At 40.6% G+C, this 19,861-nt stretch overlaps 3 protein-coding genes and 2 long non-coding RNA genes across 11 annotated transcripts in view; 2 read left to right on the forward strand and 3 right to left on the reverse strand.

Annotated features, from left to right (window-relative positions):
- The window catches only part of LOC118563573, a 209,987-nt gene that overhangs the window by 50,921 nt on the left and 139,205 nt on the right, over positions 1-19,861 (reverse strand). The gene's annotated exons all lie outside the window — the stretch shown is intronic.
- LOC110368714 lies at positions 490-19,414 on the forward strand. 4 transcript variants are annotated; one of them, XM_036139722.1, is made up of 3 exons: positions 490-729; positions 978-2,435; positions 14,287-19,414. In XM_036139722.1, the coding sequence occupies exons 2-3, from the start codon at positions 1,197-1,199 to the stop codon at positions 18,793-18,795; spliced, it is 5,748 nt and encodes a 1,915-aa protein (XP_035995615.1). In that variant the 5' UTR covers positions 490-729; positions 978-1,196; the 3' UTR covers positions 18,796-19,414. The 4 variants fall into 4 exon arrangements, 3 of the variants coding, with proteins under 3 accessions (XP_035995615.1, XP_035995614.1, XP_035995613.1); XR_004931436.1 differs by lacking the exon at positions 490-729 and having other exon boundaries at positions 855-2,435; positions 14,287-19,066; positions 19,315-19,414; XM_036139721.1 differs by lacking the exon at positions 490-729 and having other exon boundaries at positions 855-2,438; positions 14,290-19,414.
- LOC118563796 lies at positions 2,995-4,856 on the reverse strand. Of its 4 annotated transcripts, none has more exons than XR_004931441.1 (4): positions 4,595-4,720; positions 4,222-4,366; positions 3,980-4,051; positions 2,995-3,098 (listed from the first exon to the last, which is right to left on the reverse strand). It is a non-coding gene; the product is annotated as an uncharacterized LOC118563796 (long non-coding RNA). The 4 variants fall into 4 exon arrangements; XR_004931439.1 differs by adding an exon at positions 4,815-4,856 and having other exon boundaries at positions 2,997-4,051; positions 4,595-4,630; XR_004931440.1 differs by having other exon boundaries at positions 3,008-3,098; positions 3,477-4,051; positions 4,595-4,729.
- LOC118563800 lies at positions 7,221-8,304 on the reverse strand. The gene is made up of 3 exons (XR_004931446.1): positions 7,606-8,304; positions 7,404-7,496; positions 7,221-7,241 (listed from the first exon to the last, which is right to left on the reverse strand). It is a non-coding gene; the product is annotated as an uncharacterized LOC118563800 (long non-coding RNA).
- On the forward strand, positions 9,288-13,574 carry LOC105924601. The gene is made up of 4 exons (XM_036139723.1): positions 9,288-9,512; positions 9,723-9,782; positions 10,789-10,846; positions 11,055-13,574. Exons 1-4 carry the CDS (start codon positions 9,430-9,432, stop codon positions 13,317-13,319), a joined length of 2,466 nt encoding a protein of 821 aa, XP_035995616.1. The 5' UTR covers positions 9,288-9,429; the 3' UTR covers positions 13,320-13,574.

Below are 19,861 nucleotides of genomic sequence, written 5' to 3' on the forward strand. Positions count from 1 at the left end.
CCCAAAACTGGCAGAAAAAAATCCCTCATCCTGGCATAACGGAGAGCTGCAATGATGGACTGCAATAATAAAATAAAAAATATCCAAATTCAGTGTTGCTCACAGTAGTGGAAGGGAGAGAGATCATAGTTGTTAACAAATGTAAAAATAAAACATTCATTGACTGTTTGGTGAGTCAGTGGTTTAGCAATTGACGCAATTGCTAAACCACTGACTCACATCTGTAACGTCTCTTTCCAATGAAAACTGAAAATTCATCATTATACTAAACTAGAAATAAACACCGATTCACTATTTATAAGCTTGTTTCTCTATTTTCACAATTTCCCAAGATTTTAGAAAAACTCTTTCTTATCATACTGAAAATTTTTATTGATAAGCTCAAACTACTTTCTGAAAGTCAATCAAAGTGTGGATGGTTTTAAACCTTTTAACTTTAAATGACATGTAAACAGAGGTGTTGGTGTTTTGTCCCAGCAGCTCCTGTTCTGCCCAAGGTTAAAAGTCGGAGGTGTCTCTTAATAATTTGGTTTGAGAAGAAGGACTTTTACAGTATTGGTTTATCTGTATTTTATTTTGAATGCGAATCTTGAGGCAGCATTGCATTGTGGGTATCAGAGGTAGCGGTAGTAAGGAAGTGATATTTGCAGAGAGAAAGCCTACCTATTACCGTACAAACTTCGCCTCCTGTGTTGTAAATCTTTTCCAACACCTCCGAAAGCAATGGCTGTAAGTTCAATCTGTGTTCTGTTGGCACTATATGTTTTATTATAATTTATTTAGAGATCGTTTTTCCTAAATGCGTTTTCCAGGAATTAGCCATGTCCCAATAGTTTTTTCTTGGATGTTAGTAATCGCTGGCGCAACTGTTTTCTTAGCAACAGCTGGGGTTAATTCTAATTTATGTTTTCTAATGCTGGAAGTTTGTTCTGTGCATTTAGAGCTGATGCACATTTTATTTTTGTTTCTGTTTGTAGTTTCACTCAGTGCTTTCATTGAGCTTCCTGCACAATTGTACTACATTGTGAGAAGACCGTAATAAAGGAGCAAGACGCTCAGCTTCCTGGCTCATGAAAATTGAGTTTGGCTTGCTGTTAATCTGCGTTAACATACAAAGTGTATCCAACACGTAGTGATAACAGTATAGTGAAAAGCCATAACAGCAGTTGGTGGAGGATAAAACTCAAGACACAGTGATGGATAACGTTAATGAGGAAAAGGCAGAAGAAATGGCTAACTCCGAAGCTAAAGCATCATCTAAAGCTAGCTCAAGTTCCAAACACTCTAGCTCTAAGCATTCATCCTACAAGTTGTCCTCGAAGTCCAGCGTATTTGAAGCAGCCATCTTTGCACGAGCCTCTGCCGAAGCCACAAATGCTAAAGCTTCCTACAGGAAAAAACAATTGGAAATTAAAAAGCAACAAGCAAATCTAGAGCTGGATTTTAAGATGCTGGAAATAGAAAAGGAAGCTGCAGCTGCTACGGCAAGAGCAGAGGTTCTAGAAGCTGCCGCAGCTGCCGAACAGGATAAAGAGGAGAGTGTAAAGAGTGCAGTCCCACCACAAGTCGTCAGACAACGAACCATGGAGTACGTGCAACACCAAGTACAGCTAAAGTCACACTCGTCTAAAGAGGAAATGCCTCTGGTCGAACCAGCATTAAAAACATCATCATTTGGCCCAAAAAGATCTGGTAAAACTCCCTCTCCACCGGTGCTCGAGAAAATGTATGTAAAAGAGGAACCTTTTGACACACCAAGAGACTATGTCAGGCTAAACAGCCATGATTCCCACCACAGTTACCCACCTATGACTGACTTCGCTAAGTTCCTAGCACGTAGAGAGTTAATTACAACAGGGCTCTTTAAATTCGATGACACCCCTGAAAGTTTCAGAGCATGGCAGTCATCATTTTTGAATGCAACTCAAGACATTGACCTCACATGTAGTCAAGAGCTGGATCTCCTCGTGAAATGGCTCGGTAAAGAGTCCTCAGAGCATGTCAAAAGAATCAGAGCTGTTTATACCACTAACCCCAAAGCTGCCCTCCAGTTAGCATGGGACAGGTTAGAAGAATGTTATGCTACACCAGAAATAGTAGAAAATGCTTTGTTTAAAAAACTAGACAGCTTCCCCCGACTTACAAATAGAGACAATGTAAAACTCAGAGAGCTAGGAGATTTGCTCCTAGAGCTGCAGGTTGCTAAAGATGAAACTTATCTCCCAGGCCTCGCTTACCTCGACACACCACGAGGTGTTAAGCCCATAGCGGAAAGGCTACCTCCAAGTTTACAAGATAAATGGCTTCAAGCAGGTTCAAAATACAAACAAAAATATCAAGTGACATTCCCTCCCTTCTCATATTTTGTGAAGTTTGTCCAAGAGGAAGCAAAAGCGAGAAACGATCCAAGTTTTGTGACATGCAGCAACCAACCTTTCCCACATGGAAAGAACCTATATAAACATATATGTTTTAATATAGGTTTTGATATAGGTTTTAAATATATGTGACATATATAAAATTGGCCGTTTTCCTATATTATATGTACATATATGTACATATATGTGCATATATGCAATACCACATATATGTACATATATAAAATTGGCCGTTTTCCTATATTATATGTACATATATGTACATATATGTGCATATATGTAATACCACATATATGTACATATATAAAATTGGCAGTTTTCCTATATTATATGTACATATATGTATATATATGTGTGTATCTATATGCGTGCATACATGTACCTATATGTGTACCTATACCCGTGCATGCATGTACCTAAATGTGTAGATCATGTGCATACATGTACCTATATCCGCTGATACATTTATCTATATCAATCCACACATATATGCACTTGTTTACCTATGTATTAGCAAAATTATAAAAATAATAGCCCAAAATGCAGAAATTTAACATTATTTATTAACTTAAGAACAATCAAAGTACAAGAACAAAAAAAACTAACAGAAATACCCCCCAAGAAATTATCTTGAGGATCTTCTCAGCTCTGTGAGCTTTGAATTAATCGATGTGCCTATCTGCCCTCGGCTGGCTGCTGGCCACTTCTTCAATGTAGCATCTAGAGAAGACCAAAAAAAAAAATATATTAAAATACCACTTCATCAGGAACCCAAAGTGCTTACTGCTTGCTGCGATTGGACACATATTTTGGATAAAGGGCTCACCATGATAAAAAATATGTCATGTAAACATGTCAATTGAAAGATTCTGATTGGACTCTAAATCTAAAATGAATTCTGATTGGAAACATCACATGCTATTATTCTGAATAAGGCTTGATGCATATGCACTTTGGATTATTTGTTAACATGTAAAGTGATTCAGAGTTTCTAATCCCTCAAATTTTTAATCTGATGTAAGAAACTTTACACATGTAAACATATATCGTTGTCAATAAACTGCACTTTTGTAGCATTTTTTCTGCACCCAACCGTACCCAAAATACTTTACAATGGCCTCCCATTGACCCACTCCACTGGCGAGCTGCCATGATAGGTTTACTCAAAGAGAAATAAGATACGCATTAAAATCAAGCAAATACATTACCGGTAAAGACAAACTAAGGCACAAACACAGCACAGAATGGTTTAAGGGTGAAGGAGGGGTGAATATGATTTTTTTATTAACCCTTCAGACGACAACATGCCATGAAGTTATTTGCAACACTGTATGTCCTACAAAATAGAGGACAACACACCTTACAGTGCAATACCCCAGAAATGTGGCTTAAGAAGACAAAAGGTAGGATCAAGAAGTGAGCAAACGATGAATTGGTATTATAGGTGCTAAGCAGATACAGTCAAAATAATGGGTGCCCTACCTTATACATTCTCTGTTGATGCCTAATAAACATTGATACAAGTATGCTATGGTTAAAGTGGTGAAATAAAGTCTTTAAAGTTTTGTTTTCCCTTGTCAACGCATTATGCATTTACTCACCAATAATGGCTGCCTTTTTAATTTGGTCAAGGGCGACCAGCTGCTCCCCATCCCCTCTGGTTGGCTTCCCACCTTAAAATAATATTTCAAAATGACGGTGGAGAAAGTAAGAGTTTTAGTTTTTTTTAATATACACATCATGTTTTCTTGAGCTATTAAACATAACAGTCATACTTAATTCCACAGACTATGACTGACTTTTTTTCTAAGACAGAAGAGATTAGGAACATTGTATTTTGTACCATTTAGGTTGCTTTTCAGCAAAGTCTCCAGGACAAAGGTGCCCATTAGTAGATTCCGCACCATGGCAGTAGCAGAGGTGGCAAGGCGGGCTGCTTTCCATGCTTCTGCCTTGCAAAACACTCCAGAGCCCTTTATAACTTCAATCTAAAAAATAATTTCAAATCACAATATTCATTTATTGTCAACTTTTAGAAACCTTTTGATGTTTCATATTGATTCTTATGCTTAGTTTCCCAATAGTAATTAGGTTTTATAAATGCAAATTAATGATAAAGATATAAAACAAAAAAAATTATCATTGCCCTAAACTTATAACACTAATTGGCTTCTACAAAGCACATAATATGTATTACTACATAATATGTTATTCACCTGTGTTTTTGCTGAGGTCTCAGCTGTTGATGCAGTCTTGTTTGAGAAGAAAAACATTGTTAAATTCAACAATTGTAAAACTTCAACAATTTTATGCATGTGGGGCAAGTAAATTATATATTACCACTAACTATTCCAATATAAAAATCCTTATAGCTCAGTTGGAGCCTTAAGTAAAATAAGTACAGAAAAATCTGAGGTATAAAAGGGTTACACACACCTGTGGTGCCTCTCCAAAGAGCTCAGTCACCATGTGACTCTTTTTAAAGGGCTCGGTCTCCTCTGTGCTCGATCTCTTTTCTGGAATCTTAGAGAAGAAAGAAAGATACCGTATTTTCATATACGAGTCAATATCAACAAATCCATACAGCTGTTTAAGTAACCAGTATACTAAATAAATAAATAAAAATGCAAGTTGGTTACCCACCGGTTGCACAACAGTCAAGAAGGAGGAATCAAGATCTTCCACAGGAGTCCTTCCAGTCTTGTCCATAAAAGAAAAATAAAGTTACGGTAGTCACTTCAATACATTAAAGTGCAAATACATGAAATAATTAACACTATAAATTAGCCCAACATCACAATTCTCTACAGCTCTGCCTGAGAAACAATTTTAAAAAACAATTACAATCAGAAGAAATTACCTTTTGAGCAATAATGGCGAGGTCACTTTTAATTTGAGGGATATCTAGAAAGAAGTTATACCAAGAATAAATTACAATACTCAAATCAAAATAGCACCCAGCAACTTAGTCTTTGAAAGAGCATGCAAGCCCCCTTAGCCCATTGATAAGGCACTGCAGAGGAAACCTATTTCAGAACACAATTTTCTTTGTTCAATTTCTCCCAAATTCAAATTCCTCAGGGGAATTCATCCACTGCCATAGCGCCACCTGCTGGCACCACAAAATGTCAGGTTTTACTGTGTAGTGTCCTCCTCCCAACATATAAATACTATTAAATAGGTCTGTGTTGTCTTCAAGACCGTTAGGCCGGCTCACACCCCGACTAGCTGCACGTGCGAGGGCCCGTCCATCGCTGCTTGCAGCTTTAATTCTAATTTGAATCTTATGAGTGGCTATGTGAGCACTATCACTACTTCACCAGCTAACAACATAGCATTTATTTTTCCAAACATGTGTTTCAGCCCATAAAATTTTTAAGTTTATACTTCTCTGCCACCAAAAAATCCATCTCCTTAAAAAAAACCTGCTAATAATAATAAAATTAGAAAAACTTACGATTGATGATAATGTCTTTCAGACGTTTATTTTCATTTTTAAGAGTTTGTAGTTCATTCCTCAACTCCTGCAAATTTCTTTGCATTTGGTCGAGCTTTCTTTTCTCCCACATCTGTTCGTCCAGGTGTTTTCTAACTTCAGCAGCTGTCTACGAAAAAGAGACAGAGAGACAGAGAGAAGAACAAAATTGAAACGTTCTATAACTTCATTTCTAAAATGGATGGTTGATTCTAGGGCTGAACGATATTCACAAGCCCCCTGAGGAAACTGAGGACCACTGCAAGCAACATGTGATGTGCACGCTGTCGCCACACACACACACACACACACACACACACACACACACACACACACACACACACACACACACACACACACACACACACACTCCGACAGGCATTTCGTTCTCTTTAACTTTAGCTTTGTGTGTGTGTGTGCTCCTGCCCGTTCGTTTCGCCATTATAACGGGTTGCGTCTATAACCTCTATGATCTATTATAACGTCTATAACGGCGGATAACTCCGCTGTGTTGTTGTTAGCTGTAGCTAACCTGCTCGGCATGTATGGGAAGGGCACATACACAAGCACTATCAATGCTATGATTGGCTACGTAGCATAAATAGACCGTATCATTGGCTGGACACCTGTCACTCACTGCTACGTTGAAAAACGGTCCTGAAAAGCGCATTTTTAGTCTCATTTCTTTGATTAGACTAGGTCTAAATTAAATATTAATTCATGCGTCTATGGTGAATTATATTTTATGTACTATATAGTTTTACTTGTGCACTGAGAATGTGCGAGCAATGCACGATTGCGCAGGCGCGCAGCTTCGAGGAACATTGTTTGGGACTGTTTCGGCTACAAAAAGGAGGATGTTCACCAAAAAGAGGTAACGTTACTTTGCTTGGATTTTTTGGGAAACGCTGACAATTTGTATGATCACTTAAAACGGCAATTATGATGATGGCCAACAGTGTTTTACTTTTGCACTGTAATGAAGCTTGCTTATTAATTAAATTATTAATATCATGGAATGGTAATTATTGACTTTTGCCTGAATTGATATGGCTCACAATATCGCAATATGTATCGTTGGGGAGAAAATATCGCAATGCATTTTTTTCCCAATATCGTGCAGCCCTTGTTGATTCAGAGTGGCTGGGAGGATGTCTAGGAGTCTAGGGCATAAACCTCTCCCCTTGGCTATATGTAACTGGTTGTCAGGCCTCCTTGTGTTTATTCCTTACTTAAAACACAATTTGAAATTTCCACATCTTGTATTTCATGTAATCTATGTATGTAATACACCAATCAATGGATGTCATCATTTAGGCTACCTTTTTCTTAGAGGGTGGTATTATGTCCTCTTCATCCCCAATGCACTCTTCCTCTTCGCTGGCCCGCTGGTAGGCAGAGAGAAAGAGAGAGAGAGGGGACAAAGTTGCCTACTGGGCTGATGTCATACCTGGTACAGCTACTGGTAATGCACTTTATTATAAAAGTCTTACTTATCTTTACTGTATTGCAATGTAATAACTCACACTGGTTGCAGACTGCTAGTGTACCTTGTTCTTTGAAGATCTGTAATGAAGCGCCTCCTCCTCCTCACCCTCTACCTCACCCTCCTCCTCTTCCTCCTCCTCTGCCACCTTCTCCTGCTTCTCGGGACAAAGGGGACAAATTTCCCTATTGTGCTGCTTTCATACCTTATAACAGCTGCTGTTTTGTAATGTAACAAAACACACAGGATGCAGACTGGTTGTGTACCTTGTTCTTTGAAAGTATGTCATGACCCTCCTCCTGCTTCTCACCCTCCTGGTGCTTGGATTTGGAAGCCCCTCCCTTTTGATTGTCAACCTTGAGTGACAGAGAGACTGACTTTTATCCCAACTCTTATGTTAACTTATGTTACATGACCTTGCACTTGCTCATCTTGTCAACAAAGCACATGAAATCATCATAGATAAGACAATTACAAACCTACACACATGCATACACATTAAGGAACAAGAGAGAGAGGTGGAGATAACTTTAAGCATAGTCAGTTTATGTTACCTTTTTCTTTGAAGCCTTCTCAGTTAGCCCCTGCTGCTCACTGTACTTAGAATTTGGGATGTGAGGACGTTTTGTTTGCCCTTGTGTGTCTTCTTTCTCCATCTCGATCTCACGCAGTTTAGTTTTGAGAGTTTTTTCAAATTCTGGTGCAAAGAATAGAAACGTTATCATGAACTGCAAACGTGTCTAATCATGTTTAACGTTACCAAATCGAACATTAACTCCCAACTGGACTAAGCTAACATCAGCAAATTAAGTAATGTTAACGTTAGCTCACATGAGCCAGAATGCTAAGCTTGCAAGCCGGCACAGCAAGATCCATTTTACACTTTTTCAAGTGCGAGCAAAACCATTTAATATTGTATCGTTATATAACGTTAACTACATAACATCAGATGAAGTTAGCATGTAACATACTTGCCACTTCAACAATTCTGGCTCGGTGCACCGGCCACGGTTGGCGGCCTTTTCGCCATTCCACCAGCTTCTCCGTTTTTTCGGTCCTCATAAGAAATTCTTTAAATGAAAAATTTCGGACACAGTCGATGGGCAAAATACTATGCGCCCCTCCGTCCTCACCCTCAGTCCATTCTAGAAGAACATAACGGATCTCTCCCGCTGATATCGCCATTATTGCTCCCAACGGCTATCTTTCGGCGCGAAATGTTATCCGATGAAGTCAAATGGATGATGACGTCATCAAACTACGGGAAGCCGTAGCGGTCGATCGTCTCTGAATTGGGTGCCTTTTGGCCTCATACTTTTTTTTTTTTTACATCAAATAGTTTTATTTCTGATCTTTTCATGTGATAGTGGAAACCTTTGTAAGTATAGATATAATTTATTTTCATGAAGATATAAAGATTACCTGAGTCCGCCAGATGAATTTGCTCCGCATATCCATCTGGAAACCTTCCGTTGAAGTAATTTTGGGAAGGGGCGAAAATACTGGTTAGCTGATTGGCCTATGTTGGTGATAGACGGGCCAAATGAACCAATCAGATTCGTCGTCGCTCTGTTACGAGCGACGACGAAAACACAACCACAAGCCAAGCTACTCTTGCTGCTGCAGGTAAAGGCTCGTTAGCTCAGCAAATAAATACTCTGTAATTCCGATAAAACTTGCTCGATAGCCACGCTAACGCTAGTTTCATCGGCTGAAGCCGCCATGTTGTTTAGACTGAACTGACGCGCTTCCCGTTGCGTCACACCTCAACCCGCCTCAAAGCCAACGCTGATTGGACGTTCGTTTGGTGAACGGCTCCACATTTTCTTTAACGGAGAGTAGCCAGACTGATCTGCGAGTGAAACTTTGAAAGCTCGCGAGATCAGGATGGTCTCACAAGGCTAATATAAAGATATATAGGCAATATATTTCTGAATTACATCTCCGTCCAGTTGATGGCGGTAATGCACAAAGCATATAAACTGCCAGAAAACTCAATAGAAGAAGAAGAAGAAGAAGAAGAAGAAGAAGAAGGTAGCATCAGAACAAGGTAGCAGCACAAGAAGGTCCTTTAAAGAAAAGTAGTACATATGGATCCAGTACGTTACAAAAGGTACCTCGTTGACGACGAAGCACCTGTTCCAGAAAGAACAGAGAGAAGACGTAAACGAAAGTAAGTATTAACAAAACGTGCTACAAGCTAGCTTGCTAAGTTAGCGAGCTAATTACCAGATAAAGTTACAGATCATTTCTTATACTATTTAAACGTATGTGGCATAATTTCCAAATAAAACATTTATAGTTGTAATCAATCAGCCATTTGAATCCCATTATATTGAGTGATGCATGAAGTGTTTTAACATTAACACAACTTTTTTGTTAGGCACTTTTCTGAAGATATTGGTGATGATGAAGAAGCTGTGGCCTCTTCTTCTACAACTCCGTAAGTAGAAAACACGCACACACATTAGGGGTGGGAATCTCTGGGCATTTACGATTCTGACGACTGCGATTCGATTATAAAACGATTATCAATGCATCTTGATGAATACATTTTTTCCAATACCGAATTTTATCAGCGACTGCGTTGTACTTTTAAAGCAAAATATTTGTAATGATTCACGATTAATTTACTCCCAATAATATTTATTTATACAACAATTGGAAGCATTTTAGCAAGTCAAATCAGATAAAAAATAAACTTTTTGTTGAGCCAAAAATCATACAAAGCTTTTGTACTGCTTTCATACTAAACTCATGTGACATTCTTAATAACTTATTAATTGCACTTCAATTAAATAAATAATATAAATTGCACATATGCAATAATAAATAAGAGTCTATAACGTCTGATTTTAGAATAAATAACATATGAATTGCTCAGATAAAAACCCTGGTTTTCAACAACCGAGTAGGGACGCAAATCCCAGGCACTAAATATTGCAATCGAATGTGTAATTCTCTTAGCCTTTTCTTCCTCCGGGTGGAAGCTTTGACATCGCTTGCTTCATGTCGTCTGGTTTGCAGCTAACGTTACAACCGGCAGCTTTTTTCTTCCTCTGGGAGGTAGTTTGACACAACTTGCGTACAGCATAGCTCTTGTCCAACTGACGCTTCGCTTGGTTTTCATAGAATCCAAAATGCTTCCATACAGTTGCTTTTAATCCCGAGGGAGCAGGTCAAACTTCCTGCTGAGCCATCTCTCGTCTGGTGAGTGTGTGCATGCAGACCGTCCGGGCAATGCAGTCGCGCACTTACGAGTTCCGTCTTTTGCGTTCCGTCAGCATTACGTTAGAAAGAAAATTATATAATCGATGCTTGATGTTTAATCGATTCAGAATCTTGCATGTCCGAATCGTGATGCATCTAATAATCTATATTTTTTTCGCCACCCCTAACACACGTAGGCATAACTTAACATATTTCATGTTTATGTATTTTTATTTTAGGAATCTCACCCAAGAGGACAGTCAGGATGACCTGGTGTCTACTGCTTCTGATGACATAGTAAGTTACAAAAAATAGCAAAAAAATTCAAATTAGGTGTTTTTTGCTTTTGTTTTTTCGTGTATGCACACTAGTTACTGTAAATCATCATAAGATAATTCCACAACACAAACTTCCAAATGCAGGTGGTTACCAACCACATGAAATGGTATGTTTTTATGAGTCCGTTCAAATTTGGTATTGCTAATCCAATGTTTTAAATTCACAGATGAACCAACCCATACCTGGACCTAGCTCTTTACCTGGGGAGCCAGTAGAGGAACATCTAGAAGACCCCACAAGTCAAACTTTAGATCAGGAACCAACAAAAGAACAGGTGGAACTCCTGCTGCTTGCTTTAAAACTCAAACACGGATTAACAAATAGAGCCTTGGAGGACATCATGCATCTTATCAACTTTAGTGCTGGTCCTGGTGGGGAAGTGGTTAGTGGCTCAAAGTACCTTTTCTATAAAGCATTTGATTCAGTGAAAGACATATTAGAAGTACATTATGTATGCAAGAGTTGCAATGTAAGCATGCAGGAAGGTCCCTTTAATGTCACGTGCCCAGTCTGTGACCAGGACACATCAAAAGTGCATGCACAAAAAGACCAGTGTTTTTTGTACTTGCCACTAAAATACCAAATTAAAAATCTGCTTGAGGACCACCAATTAGGGAAACACCTGGAACACCGTTTTGAGAAGAAGGATGCTTCCATCAAAGATATATACGATGGACATTTATACAAAAAACAATCGCACCTTGCATCCCCAGACAGCATATCTCTGACATTCAACTGTGACGGAGTGCCAGTACACAAATCAAACACAAAAAGTTTGTGGCCAATTTTGTGTACTATTAATGAACTGCCAATACAACTACGTGCAAAACATGTTATGCTTAGTGGCCTGTGGTTTGGTCAAAACAAACCAAATATGAACACGTACATGAAACCATTTGTCGATGAATCCATAGAGTTGTACTCTGATGGTCTTATATGGAAAAGGGAAAGTGGGGAAGTTGTAACAAGTAAAGTAGTTGTTACTACCATGGTGGCAGATTCAGTTGCTCGGCCACTGATTCAGAACTTTAAACAGTTTAATGGCGAGTTTGGATGTTCTTTTTGTATGCAGAAAGGAACAAGTGTGTTAAAACGCAGGGGACGTGTAAGGGCTTATCCCTATGAAAAAACAGATTTGAGGAATCCCTCCCAGACGGATGATCTTGTTGAAGAAGCTCTTGCTGGAAACCCCACTAAGGGAGTGAAAGGGCCTAGCATTTTGTCTTGCCTACCTGATTTTAATATCATTGATGGCTGTGTTCCAGATTATATGCACAGTGTGCTGCTGGGTGTAGCAAGAAGCATCACCACTCTGTGGTTTAATTCTGAAAACCACCAATCACCATGGTATATCGGACGCTCAACAGAACAGATTGATGACATTTTAACTTCTATTAAACCCCCCTGTAATGTTTCCCGTGTTCCCCGCTCAGTGAAAGAGAAAAAGTTCTGGAAGGCACACGAGTGGAGCATGTGGTTGTTTTATTACAGCATACCAACATTGAAAGACGTCTTGCCTGAAAAATATCTGAAGCACTGGTTTAAGTTGGTAAAGGGGGTTTCTCTTCTACTTGGTGAGAATATATCAACACTGCACTTATCAGAATCTGAGGGGTTGCTAACAGAGTTTGTTCAGGAAATGGAGACCCTTTATGGGATTAATAATGTCACTTTCAATGTACATTTGTGCCTTCATCTGCCCAATACTGTGAGAAACTGGGGTCCCCTCTGGGCACAGTCTGCATTTGTGTTTGAGTCATACAATGGGATCCTTTTAGATATGATAAAGAGCAGCCAGGGAGTTTCTCTGCAGATAATGAAAACAGTTTGGCTACAGGTTGCATTTCCATCATTTTCCCAAAAAACCATGGTGGCAGCTTCTGATGATTACTTGGCTCTCTTAGAGTCTTTTTCAGTTGAGAAAAAAATGGTGCAGGAAGTAAGTCGCTCTCATGGTGTTACATCTCTGGGTAGGCCTAAGATTTGTATGATCAGAAATGATGATTTTCTGGCATTGAATAGCATCAGCAACCTTGAAAATAGAGTCACTGTGAAGTATTTTAGCAGAGTAGTTGTTAATGCTGAAATAGTTCATTCACAAAACTACTCGCGTACTTTTCGGAGAAACTCATACACTGTCATTCTTTCTGATCGAGAGGAAAGTATTTTCTCTGTGAAGACATCTATTGTCTGTGATCTGGGGCAGGGGGAGACATGTTATGCAGTGGGGAAGTACTACCAAAAAGTGAAACAAGACATCTGCAGTCCATTTAAGAATCCTTGTTATTTCATCCCTGTAGGGAAAAGTATTGGGCCTTTAGTTGCTGTACAAGCATCTCAGATAAAAGAAAAGTGTCTGTTTATTAAAACTGTGAACAGAAATGTTGACATTGTCTTCAAATTCATTAACCACAGTGAAATGCTCAGATAGATGTGGGATGATGATTAGTTGAATGTAGGTTCTATGTACTTTCTTTTTTTGTCATACATTTAGACTCTAATGATCTTTCTGCATAATTCATCTATAAAATGTATCAAAACAATACAGAAAACATTTCATTTTGCATTGCATTTGGTGGATGTAATGGTTAATTTGTGGATATGTGTGAGCTGTAATGTGAATCTTGAAGTGACTTGAAATGGGGGGGGGCGGGCCCTTGATTGACAAAATAAAAAAATGACAAACCGTTTTGCTATACATTCTCTTCTTTTCCACTATCTTTACAGAAGAATTGACCTTGTAAATGTTTCAGGAAAACATGTAGACATCATAGCTTTCCATTTCCTCTCACTTTTCTCACAATTGTTAAATTCCATAACATGCCAATTACAAGAGATACCAATTTCATGTGTTCGCACATACATAAGTCCTTGCATAATTTTTGCCTTGATAATAGAAAATTAGCTAGTCATCATGTATGACAGTTGCCAAAGTGAGATATGACCTACAAAATGACCAGATCCTGTCAACATCTTGCATACACATACTGTATAGGGCTTATATGTGAATATAAAGAGGCAATACCGGAGACCTACATGGCCTGTATATGCACCTCAATTTTGCCTATATCCAGCATATAAATGCATATATATTATCATATATGTGGATATATGCCCCTCAATCTAGCCTATATGCAGCATATATGGACATATGTATGCACATATATGCAACTCAATCTAGCGTATATACAGCATATATGTACATATATATGCGTCATATATGCACATATATGCGCCTCAATCTAGCTTATATGCAGCATATATGCAGCATATATGTGCATATATATGCGTCATATATGCACATATATGCTGTATATATGCAGCATATATGCGCATATATGACGCATATAGGTTTCATATATGCGCATATATCCTCATATAGGTTCTTTCCATGTGGGTTCAACAGAGGTGAGAGACCACCATTTAAACAAATAGGCTACAAACCTCCTCTAACTGTAAACAGAACAGAGGTCAATACAACCGCTCTTCCTAGTACAAAAGAAGATGATCTAACTCGTTACTGCCCAGTCCACAGGAAATCGCATCCTCTAGCGAAATGCAGAGCTTTCCGGACCAAACCAATACAAGAAAGACGAAACATACTCAAAGAACACAGACGATGTTTTCGTTGTTGTTCTCCTACGCACACAATAAAGGATTGTGATATGAAAGTCAGTTGTGAGGAGTGCCAAAGTGAAAAACATTGCTCTGCCATGCACCCTGATGTGGTTCAACAACCCCGGCCAGAAAGCACACCTGAACCAGAGCCTCAGCTCCAAGACAACACGCCACCTGAGGTAACGTCACGGTGCACCGAGATCTGCGGTGAAGGTTGTCCCCCACGTTCTTGCTCTAAGGTATGTCTAGTTCGAGTTTTCCCTAAAGGTCAACCAGAACGCTCCGTCAAGATGTATGTAATCCTTGACGATCAGAGCAATTGCTCGCTGGCTCGTCCCGAATTCTTTGAGCTATTTGGCATCAAGGGAAGTCATCTGACATATCACATGAGAACGTGTGCTGGTCTAACTGAAATGTGTGGCAGGAAAGCAGTCGGTTTCCAAATAGAGCCAGTAGGTGGAGGCCCATGTCTAGACCTCCCTCCTCTCATTGAATGTGACGAGATAGTGTTCAATAGAAATGAAATACCTACGCCTGAAGTGGCTCTGGCCCATGCTCATTTGAAACACCTCGCTCCTCTCATACCAAAGTACGATCCAGATGCTGAGATAGCAGTTTTACTGGGCAGAGACATCATACAAGTCCACAAAGCACGAAAACAAGTAAATGGACCCCCCAGCGCTCCCTTTGCCCAATGCCTGGATCTGGGTTGGGTAATTGTGGGGGAAGTATGCCTCAACGCTCATAAGCCAACTGTCAATGTCTACAAAACGCACATTCTGTCCAATGGACGTCCATCTCTCTTCACTCCTTGTCCTAACAGCATCAGCCTCAAAGAAAAACCATGCTACGGCGGGGAGCACAAGAATAACTTTGATAAACACAGCTCAACACTTCATGCTGCAGAAGAAAAGCTTGGAGAGAAAGTTTTTGAGCGCACAGAGAATGACAACCAGCGTGCCCTATCCTTTGAAGATGAAACGTTCCTAAAGATAATGGAAAAGGAAGTTCATCAGGATGAAAGCAACAACTGGATTGCTCCTTTGCCCTTCAAGTCCCCTCGCTTGCCGCTTCCAAATAACAGAGATCAAGCACTGTCTAGACTCAACTCACTGAGACGCAACCTAAACAACAAACCCCAAATGAAAGAACAGTTTTCAGAGTTTATGGACAAGCTGTTCGAGAACCATCATGCAGAAATCGCTCCACCCATCATCGACAACACTGAATGCTGGTACCTGCCCATTTTTGGGGTATACCATCCCCAGAAGCCGGGTCAGATACGGGTAGTTTTTGACTCTAGTGCAGAGCAGTGTGGTGTGTCACTTAACTCTGTACTGCTGACGGGCCCAGACCTTAATAATACCCTCCTTGGTGTGCTGATTCGGTTTAGGAAGGAGCTCATTGCAGCCACTGCTGACATCCAGCAAATGTTTTACGGATTTCTAGTCTCACCAGACCACAGAGATTATTTGAGGTTTTTGTGGCATAAGGACAATGACTTGTCAAAGGAGGTCCAGGAGTACCGTATGCGGGTGCATGTTTTTGGTAACAGCCCGTCACCAGCGGTAGCCATCTATTGCCTACGAAGAGCCATTCAGAAAGGCGAAACAAAGTTTGGAACAGATACGAGACACTTCGTTGAGAGACACTTCTACGTGGACGATGGATTGATTTCGCTTCCCACTGAATCAGCAGCCATCGATCTGCTCAAGCGAACGTGTGAATCCTTGGCTGAGTCCAATCTCAAGCTCCACAAAATTGCATCAAACAGTGTCTCAGTCATGCAAGCCTTCAAATCAGAAGATCTGGCCTCTGGCATCAAAGACTTGAGCCTTGGTGATGACCCTCTACCAGATCAGAGAAGCCTAGGAATGTGCTGGGACATAAACACTGACTCATTCACATTCAAGGTAGCTGTTAATGACAAACCCTACACCCGCCGCGGGGTTCTCTCAGTTATTAACAGTATATTTGACCCCTTGGGACTTGCATCTCCAGTCACAATAAAAGGCAGACTTTTGTTACGTGAACTCTCAAATGGAGTTGAAAACTGGGATGCTCCTCTCCCTGCAGATAAAATGGATATGTGGGAAACATGGAAATTTTCCCTCCAACATCTGAGCAGCCTCAGAGTGCCACGCTGCTATGTACCAGCCTCCCTTTCCAAGTCCGTCTACACTGAATTGTGTGTTTTTTGTGACGCTTCAAGTTGGGCTATTGCAGCAGTAGCATACTTGAAAACAGTCAATGCAAAGGGACAGTGTGAGGTTGGATTTGTGCTTGGAAAGGCAAAACTTTCACCACAACCAGAACCTACAATACCTCGGCTGGAACTCTGTGGAGCAGTTCTAGGAGTGGAGATAGCAGAGCTCATTCAGGAAGAACTTGACCACAAACCAAACGCTGTTAAATTCTACTGTGACAGCAAAGTGGTTCTGGGCTACGTGTGCAACGATGCAAAGCGCTTTTATGTCTACGTACATAATCGAGTTCACAGAATACGCCAGTCTACATCCCCTGAGCAGTGGCATTACGTTGCATCAGAGCAAAACCCAGCTGATCTAGCTACCAGGTCAATTCCTGCATCCCAACTCATGGACACAATGTGGTTTAAGGGACCAGACTTCCTTTACAAACTACCTGAACCAGAAACACATGAGCCGTTCGAGTTGATCAAACCTGAAGTGGATGCGGACATCCGACAAGTTGCTACTTTCACCACGCAGGTTCAAAGGAATGGACTCACACCAGAACGCTTCCAACGCTTCTCGAAATGGAAATCACTGGTACGTGCCATTGCCTACTTAACTCACCAAGCTCGTTCTCACTCATTAAGCAACGCATCAAACCCTCTATGCAGAGGCTGGCATGAATGTAGACAGCCACGCTCTCCAAAGGAACTGAATGCTGCCAGTAATCTCATTCTCCAGTCTGTTCAGAAAGAAGCTTTTCCTGACGAATCCACTTCTCTCCAAGCCAATCAAACCGTCCACAGCTCAAGCTCCATCGTAACTCTTGACCCCTATATGGATGAAGGCCTCATAAAAGTTGGAGGTCGCCTCAAACATGCTTCATTGGATGCAGTATTCAAGAATCCAATCATTCTTCCAAGCAAACATCATGTGTCAAAGTTGCTTGTCCTGCACTATCATGCCATGGTTGTGCATCAAGGAAGGCAGTTCACAGAAAGTGCGGTTAGACAAGCCGGTCTGTGGATTGTAGGATGCAAAAGACTGGTCTCGTCTGTTATCTACCATTGCATAACCTGCAGGAAACTTAGGGGAAAATTAGAGACTCAAAAGATGGCGGATCTTCCACCAGAGAGACTCAACACTAACGCTCCATTTTCGTATGTTGGGTTGGACGTGTTCGGCCCCTGGTCAGTGGTCACTCGACGCACACGAGGAGGAGCAGCACAAAGTAAGAGGTGGGCAATACTTTTCACGTGTATGACCACAAGAGGTGTACATATCGAAGTCATTGAGTCTATGGACACTTGCAGCTGCATAAATGCAATACGCCGATTCTTTGCAATACGAGGTCCAGCAACACAAATGCGATCAGATAGGGGCACCAACTTTATTGCAGCAAGTGTGGAGCTTGGTATGACACAGCCAAGCACAAACCCTCCCAACATTGTCAACTATCTTCACGCTAACGGTTGTACATGGGAGTTCAATCCTCCACATGCCTCCCACATGGGTGGCGTCTGGGAAAGGATGATTGGGGTGACTCGCAAAATACTGGATTCCATGCTCCTGACGAACAAACACACCCGTCTGACTCATGAAGTGCTTTGTACCCTAATGGCTGAAGTATCATCTATAGTCAATGCAAGACCCTTGGTTCCTATCACAACGGATCCTTCCTCTCCATTCCTACTATGTCCTGCAATGATATTGACCCAGAAGCAGCACGTTCTTTCTCCACCAGGAGAATTTTGTGGAAAAGACATGCTCAAAAGCCAGTGGAAGCAAGTGCAGGCACTCGCCAATGTGTTTTGGAGTCGCTGGAGGAACGAATATCTCAACACCCTCCAATCAAGACGCAAGTGGCATAGATCGCACCGCGACCTTCAGCCAGGCGACATTGTGTTGTTGAAGCAAAATCAAGCACACAGAAACGAATGGACAATGGCCATCATCACAACCACTTTTCCAAGCAGTGATGGAAAGATCAGAAAGGTGGAAGTGAGGACATCATCTCAGGGCGTCTCCAAGACTTATTTGCGTCCTATCTCAGATGTTGTTATGCTCTTAGAGACGGAAGTGACTGATGAAAAGTAGTGGCATCGGTAATGCCAGGCGGGGAGTGTTCTGCCCAAGGTTAAAAGTCGGAGGTGTCTCTTAATAATTTGGTTTGAGAAGAAGGACTTTTACAGTATTGGTTTATCTGTATTTTATTTTGAATGCAAATCTTGAGGCAGCATTGCATTGTGGGTATCAGAGGTAGCGGTAGTAAGGAAGTGATATTTGCAGAGAGAAAGCCTGCCTATTACCGTACAAACTTCGCCTCCTGTGTTGTAAATCTTTTCCAACACCTCCGAAAGCAATGGCTGTAAGTTCAATCTGTGTTCTGTTGGCACTATATGTTTTATTATAATTTATTTAGAGATCGTTTTTCCTAAATGCGTTTTCCAGGAATTAGCCATGTCCCAATAGTTTTTTCTTGGATGGTAGTAATCGCTGGCGCAACTGTTTTCTTAGCAACAGCTGGGGTTAATTCTAATTTATGTTTTCTAATGCTGGAAGTTTGTTCTGTGCATTTAGAGCTGATGCACATTTTATTTTTGTTTCTGTTTGTAGTTTCACTCAGTGCTTTCATTGAGCTTCCTGCACAATTGTACTACATTGTGAGAAGACCGTAATAAAGGAGCAAGACGCTCAGCTTCCTGGCTCATGAAAATTGAGTTTGGCTTGCTGTTAATCTGCGTTAACATACAAAGTGTATCCAACACGTAGTGATAACAGTATAGCTCCTGTGAACCATCTCCTGTTGATTTAGGCCCCTTGGAGCCTCACTACAGGCAGACCGTTTCTAACTTGGGTTTTAAAACAGACAGTGATCTTAAACTAGATCACCAGGTTGGAGCAGTGGATAAATCCAGTTTTTATCACCTTTGGCAGATTTTAAAGATAAAGCTGATTTTCTTGAAACAACATTTCTAAACAGTAATTCATGCCTTTATTACAACTCGACTGGATTACTGTAATGCTCTCTACATTCAGCCAGTCCTCCCTTAAATGTCTCCAGTTGGTCCAGAACGCTGCTGCTGGTCTTTTAACTGGAGTTAGGAGGAAGGAGAACATCACCTCTATCCTGGCTTCCCTCCACTGGCTCTCTGTGTATTTT

This window comes from Fundulus heteroclitus, chromosome 7 (genome assembly GCF_011125445.2).
Source record: "Fundulus heteroclitus isolate FHET01 chromosome 7, MU-UCD_Fhet_4.1, whole genome shotgun sequence".
Taxonomy (NCBI): domain Eukaryota; kingdom Metazoa; phylum Chordata; class Actinopteri; order Cyprinodontiformes; family Fundulidae; genus Fundulus; species Fundulus heteroclitus.

Coding starts and splice junctions, on each gene's coding strand:
- LOC110368714 (XM_036139722.1), top strand. CDS start 1,197: ATGGATAACGTTAATGAGGAAAAGGCAGAAGAAATGGCTAACTCCGAA. Junction 2,436..14,286: donor TGACATGCAGCAACCAACCT/TTCCCACATGGA, acceptor TTTCCATGTGGG/TTCAACAGAGGTGAGAGACC.
- LOC105924601 (XM_036139723.1), top strand. CDS start 9,430: ATGGATCCAGTACGTTACAAAAGGTACCTCGTTGACGACGAAGCACCT. Junction 9,513..9,722: donor GAGAGAAGACGTAAACGAAA/GTAAGTATTAAC, acceptor CTTTTTTGTTAG/GCACTTTTCTGAAGATATTG. Junction 9,783..10,788: donor GCCTCTTCTTCTACAACTCC/GTAAGTAGAAAA, acceptor TTTTTATTTTAG/GAATCTCACCCAAGAGGACA.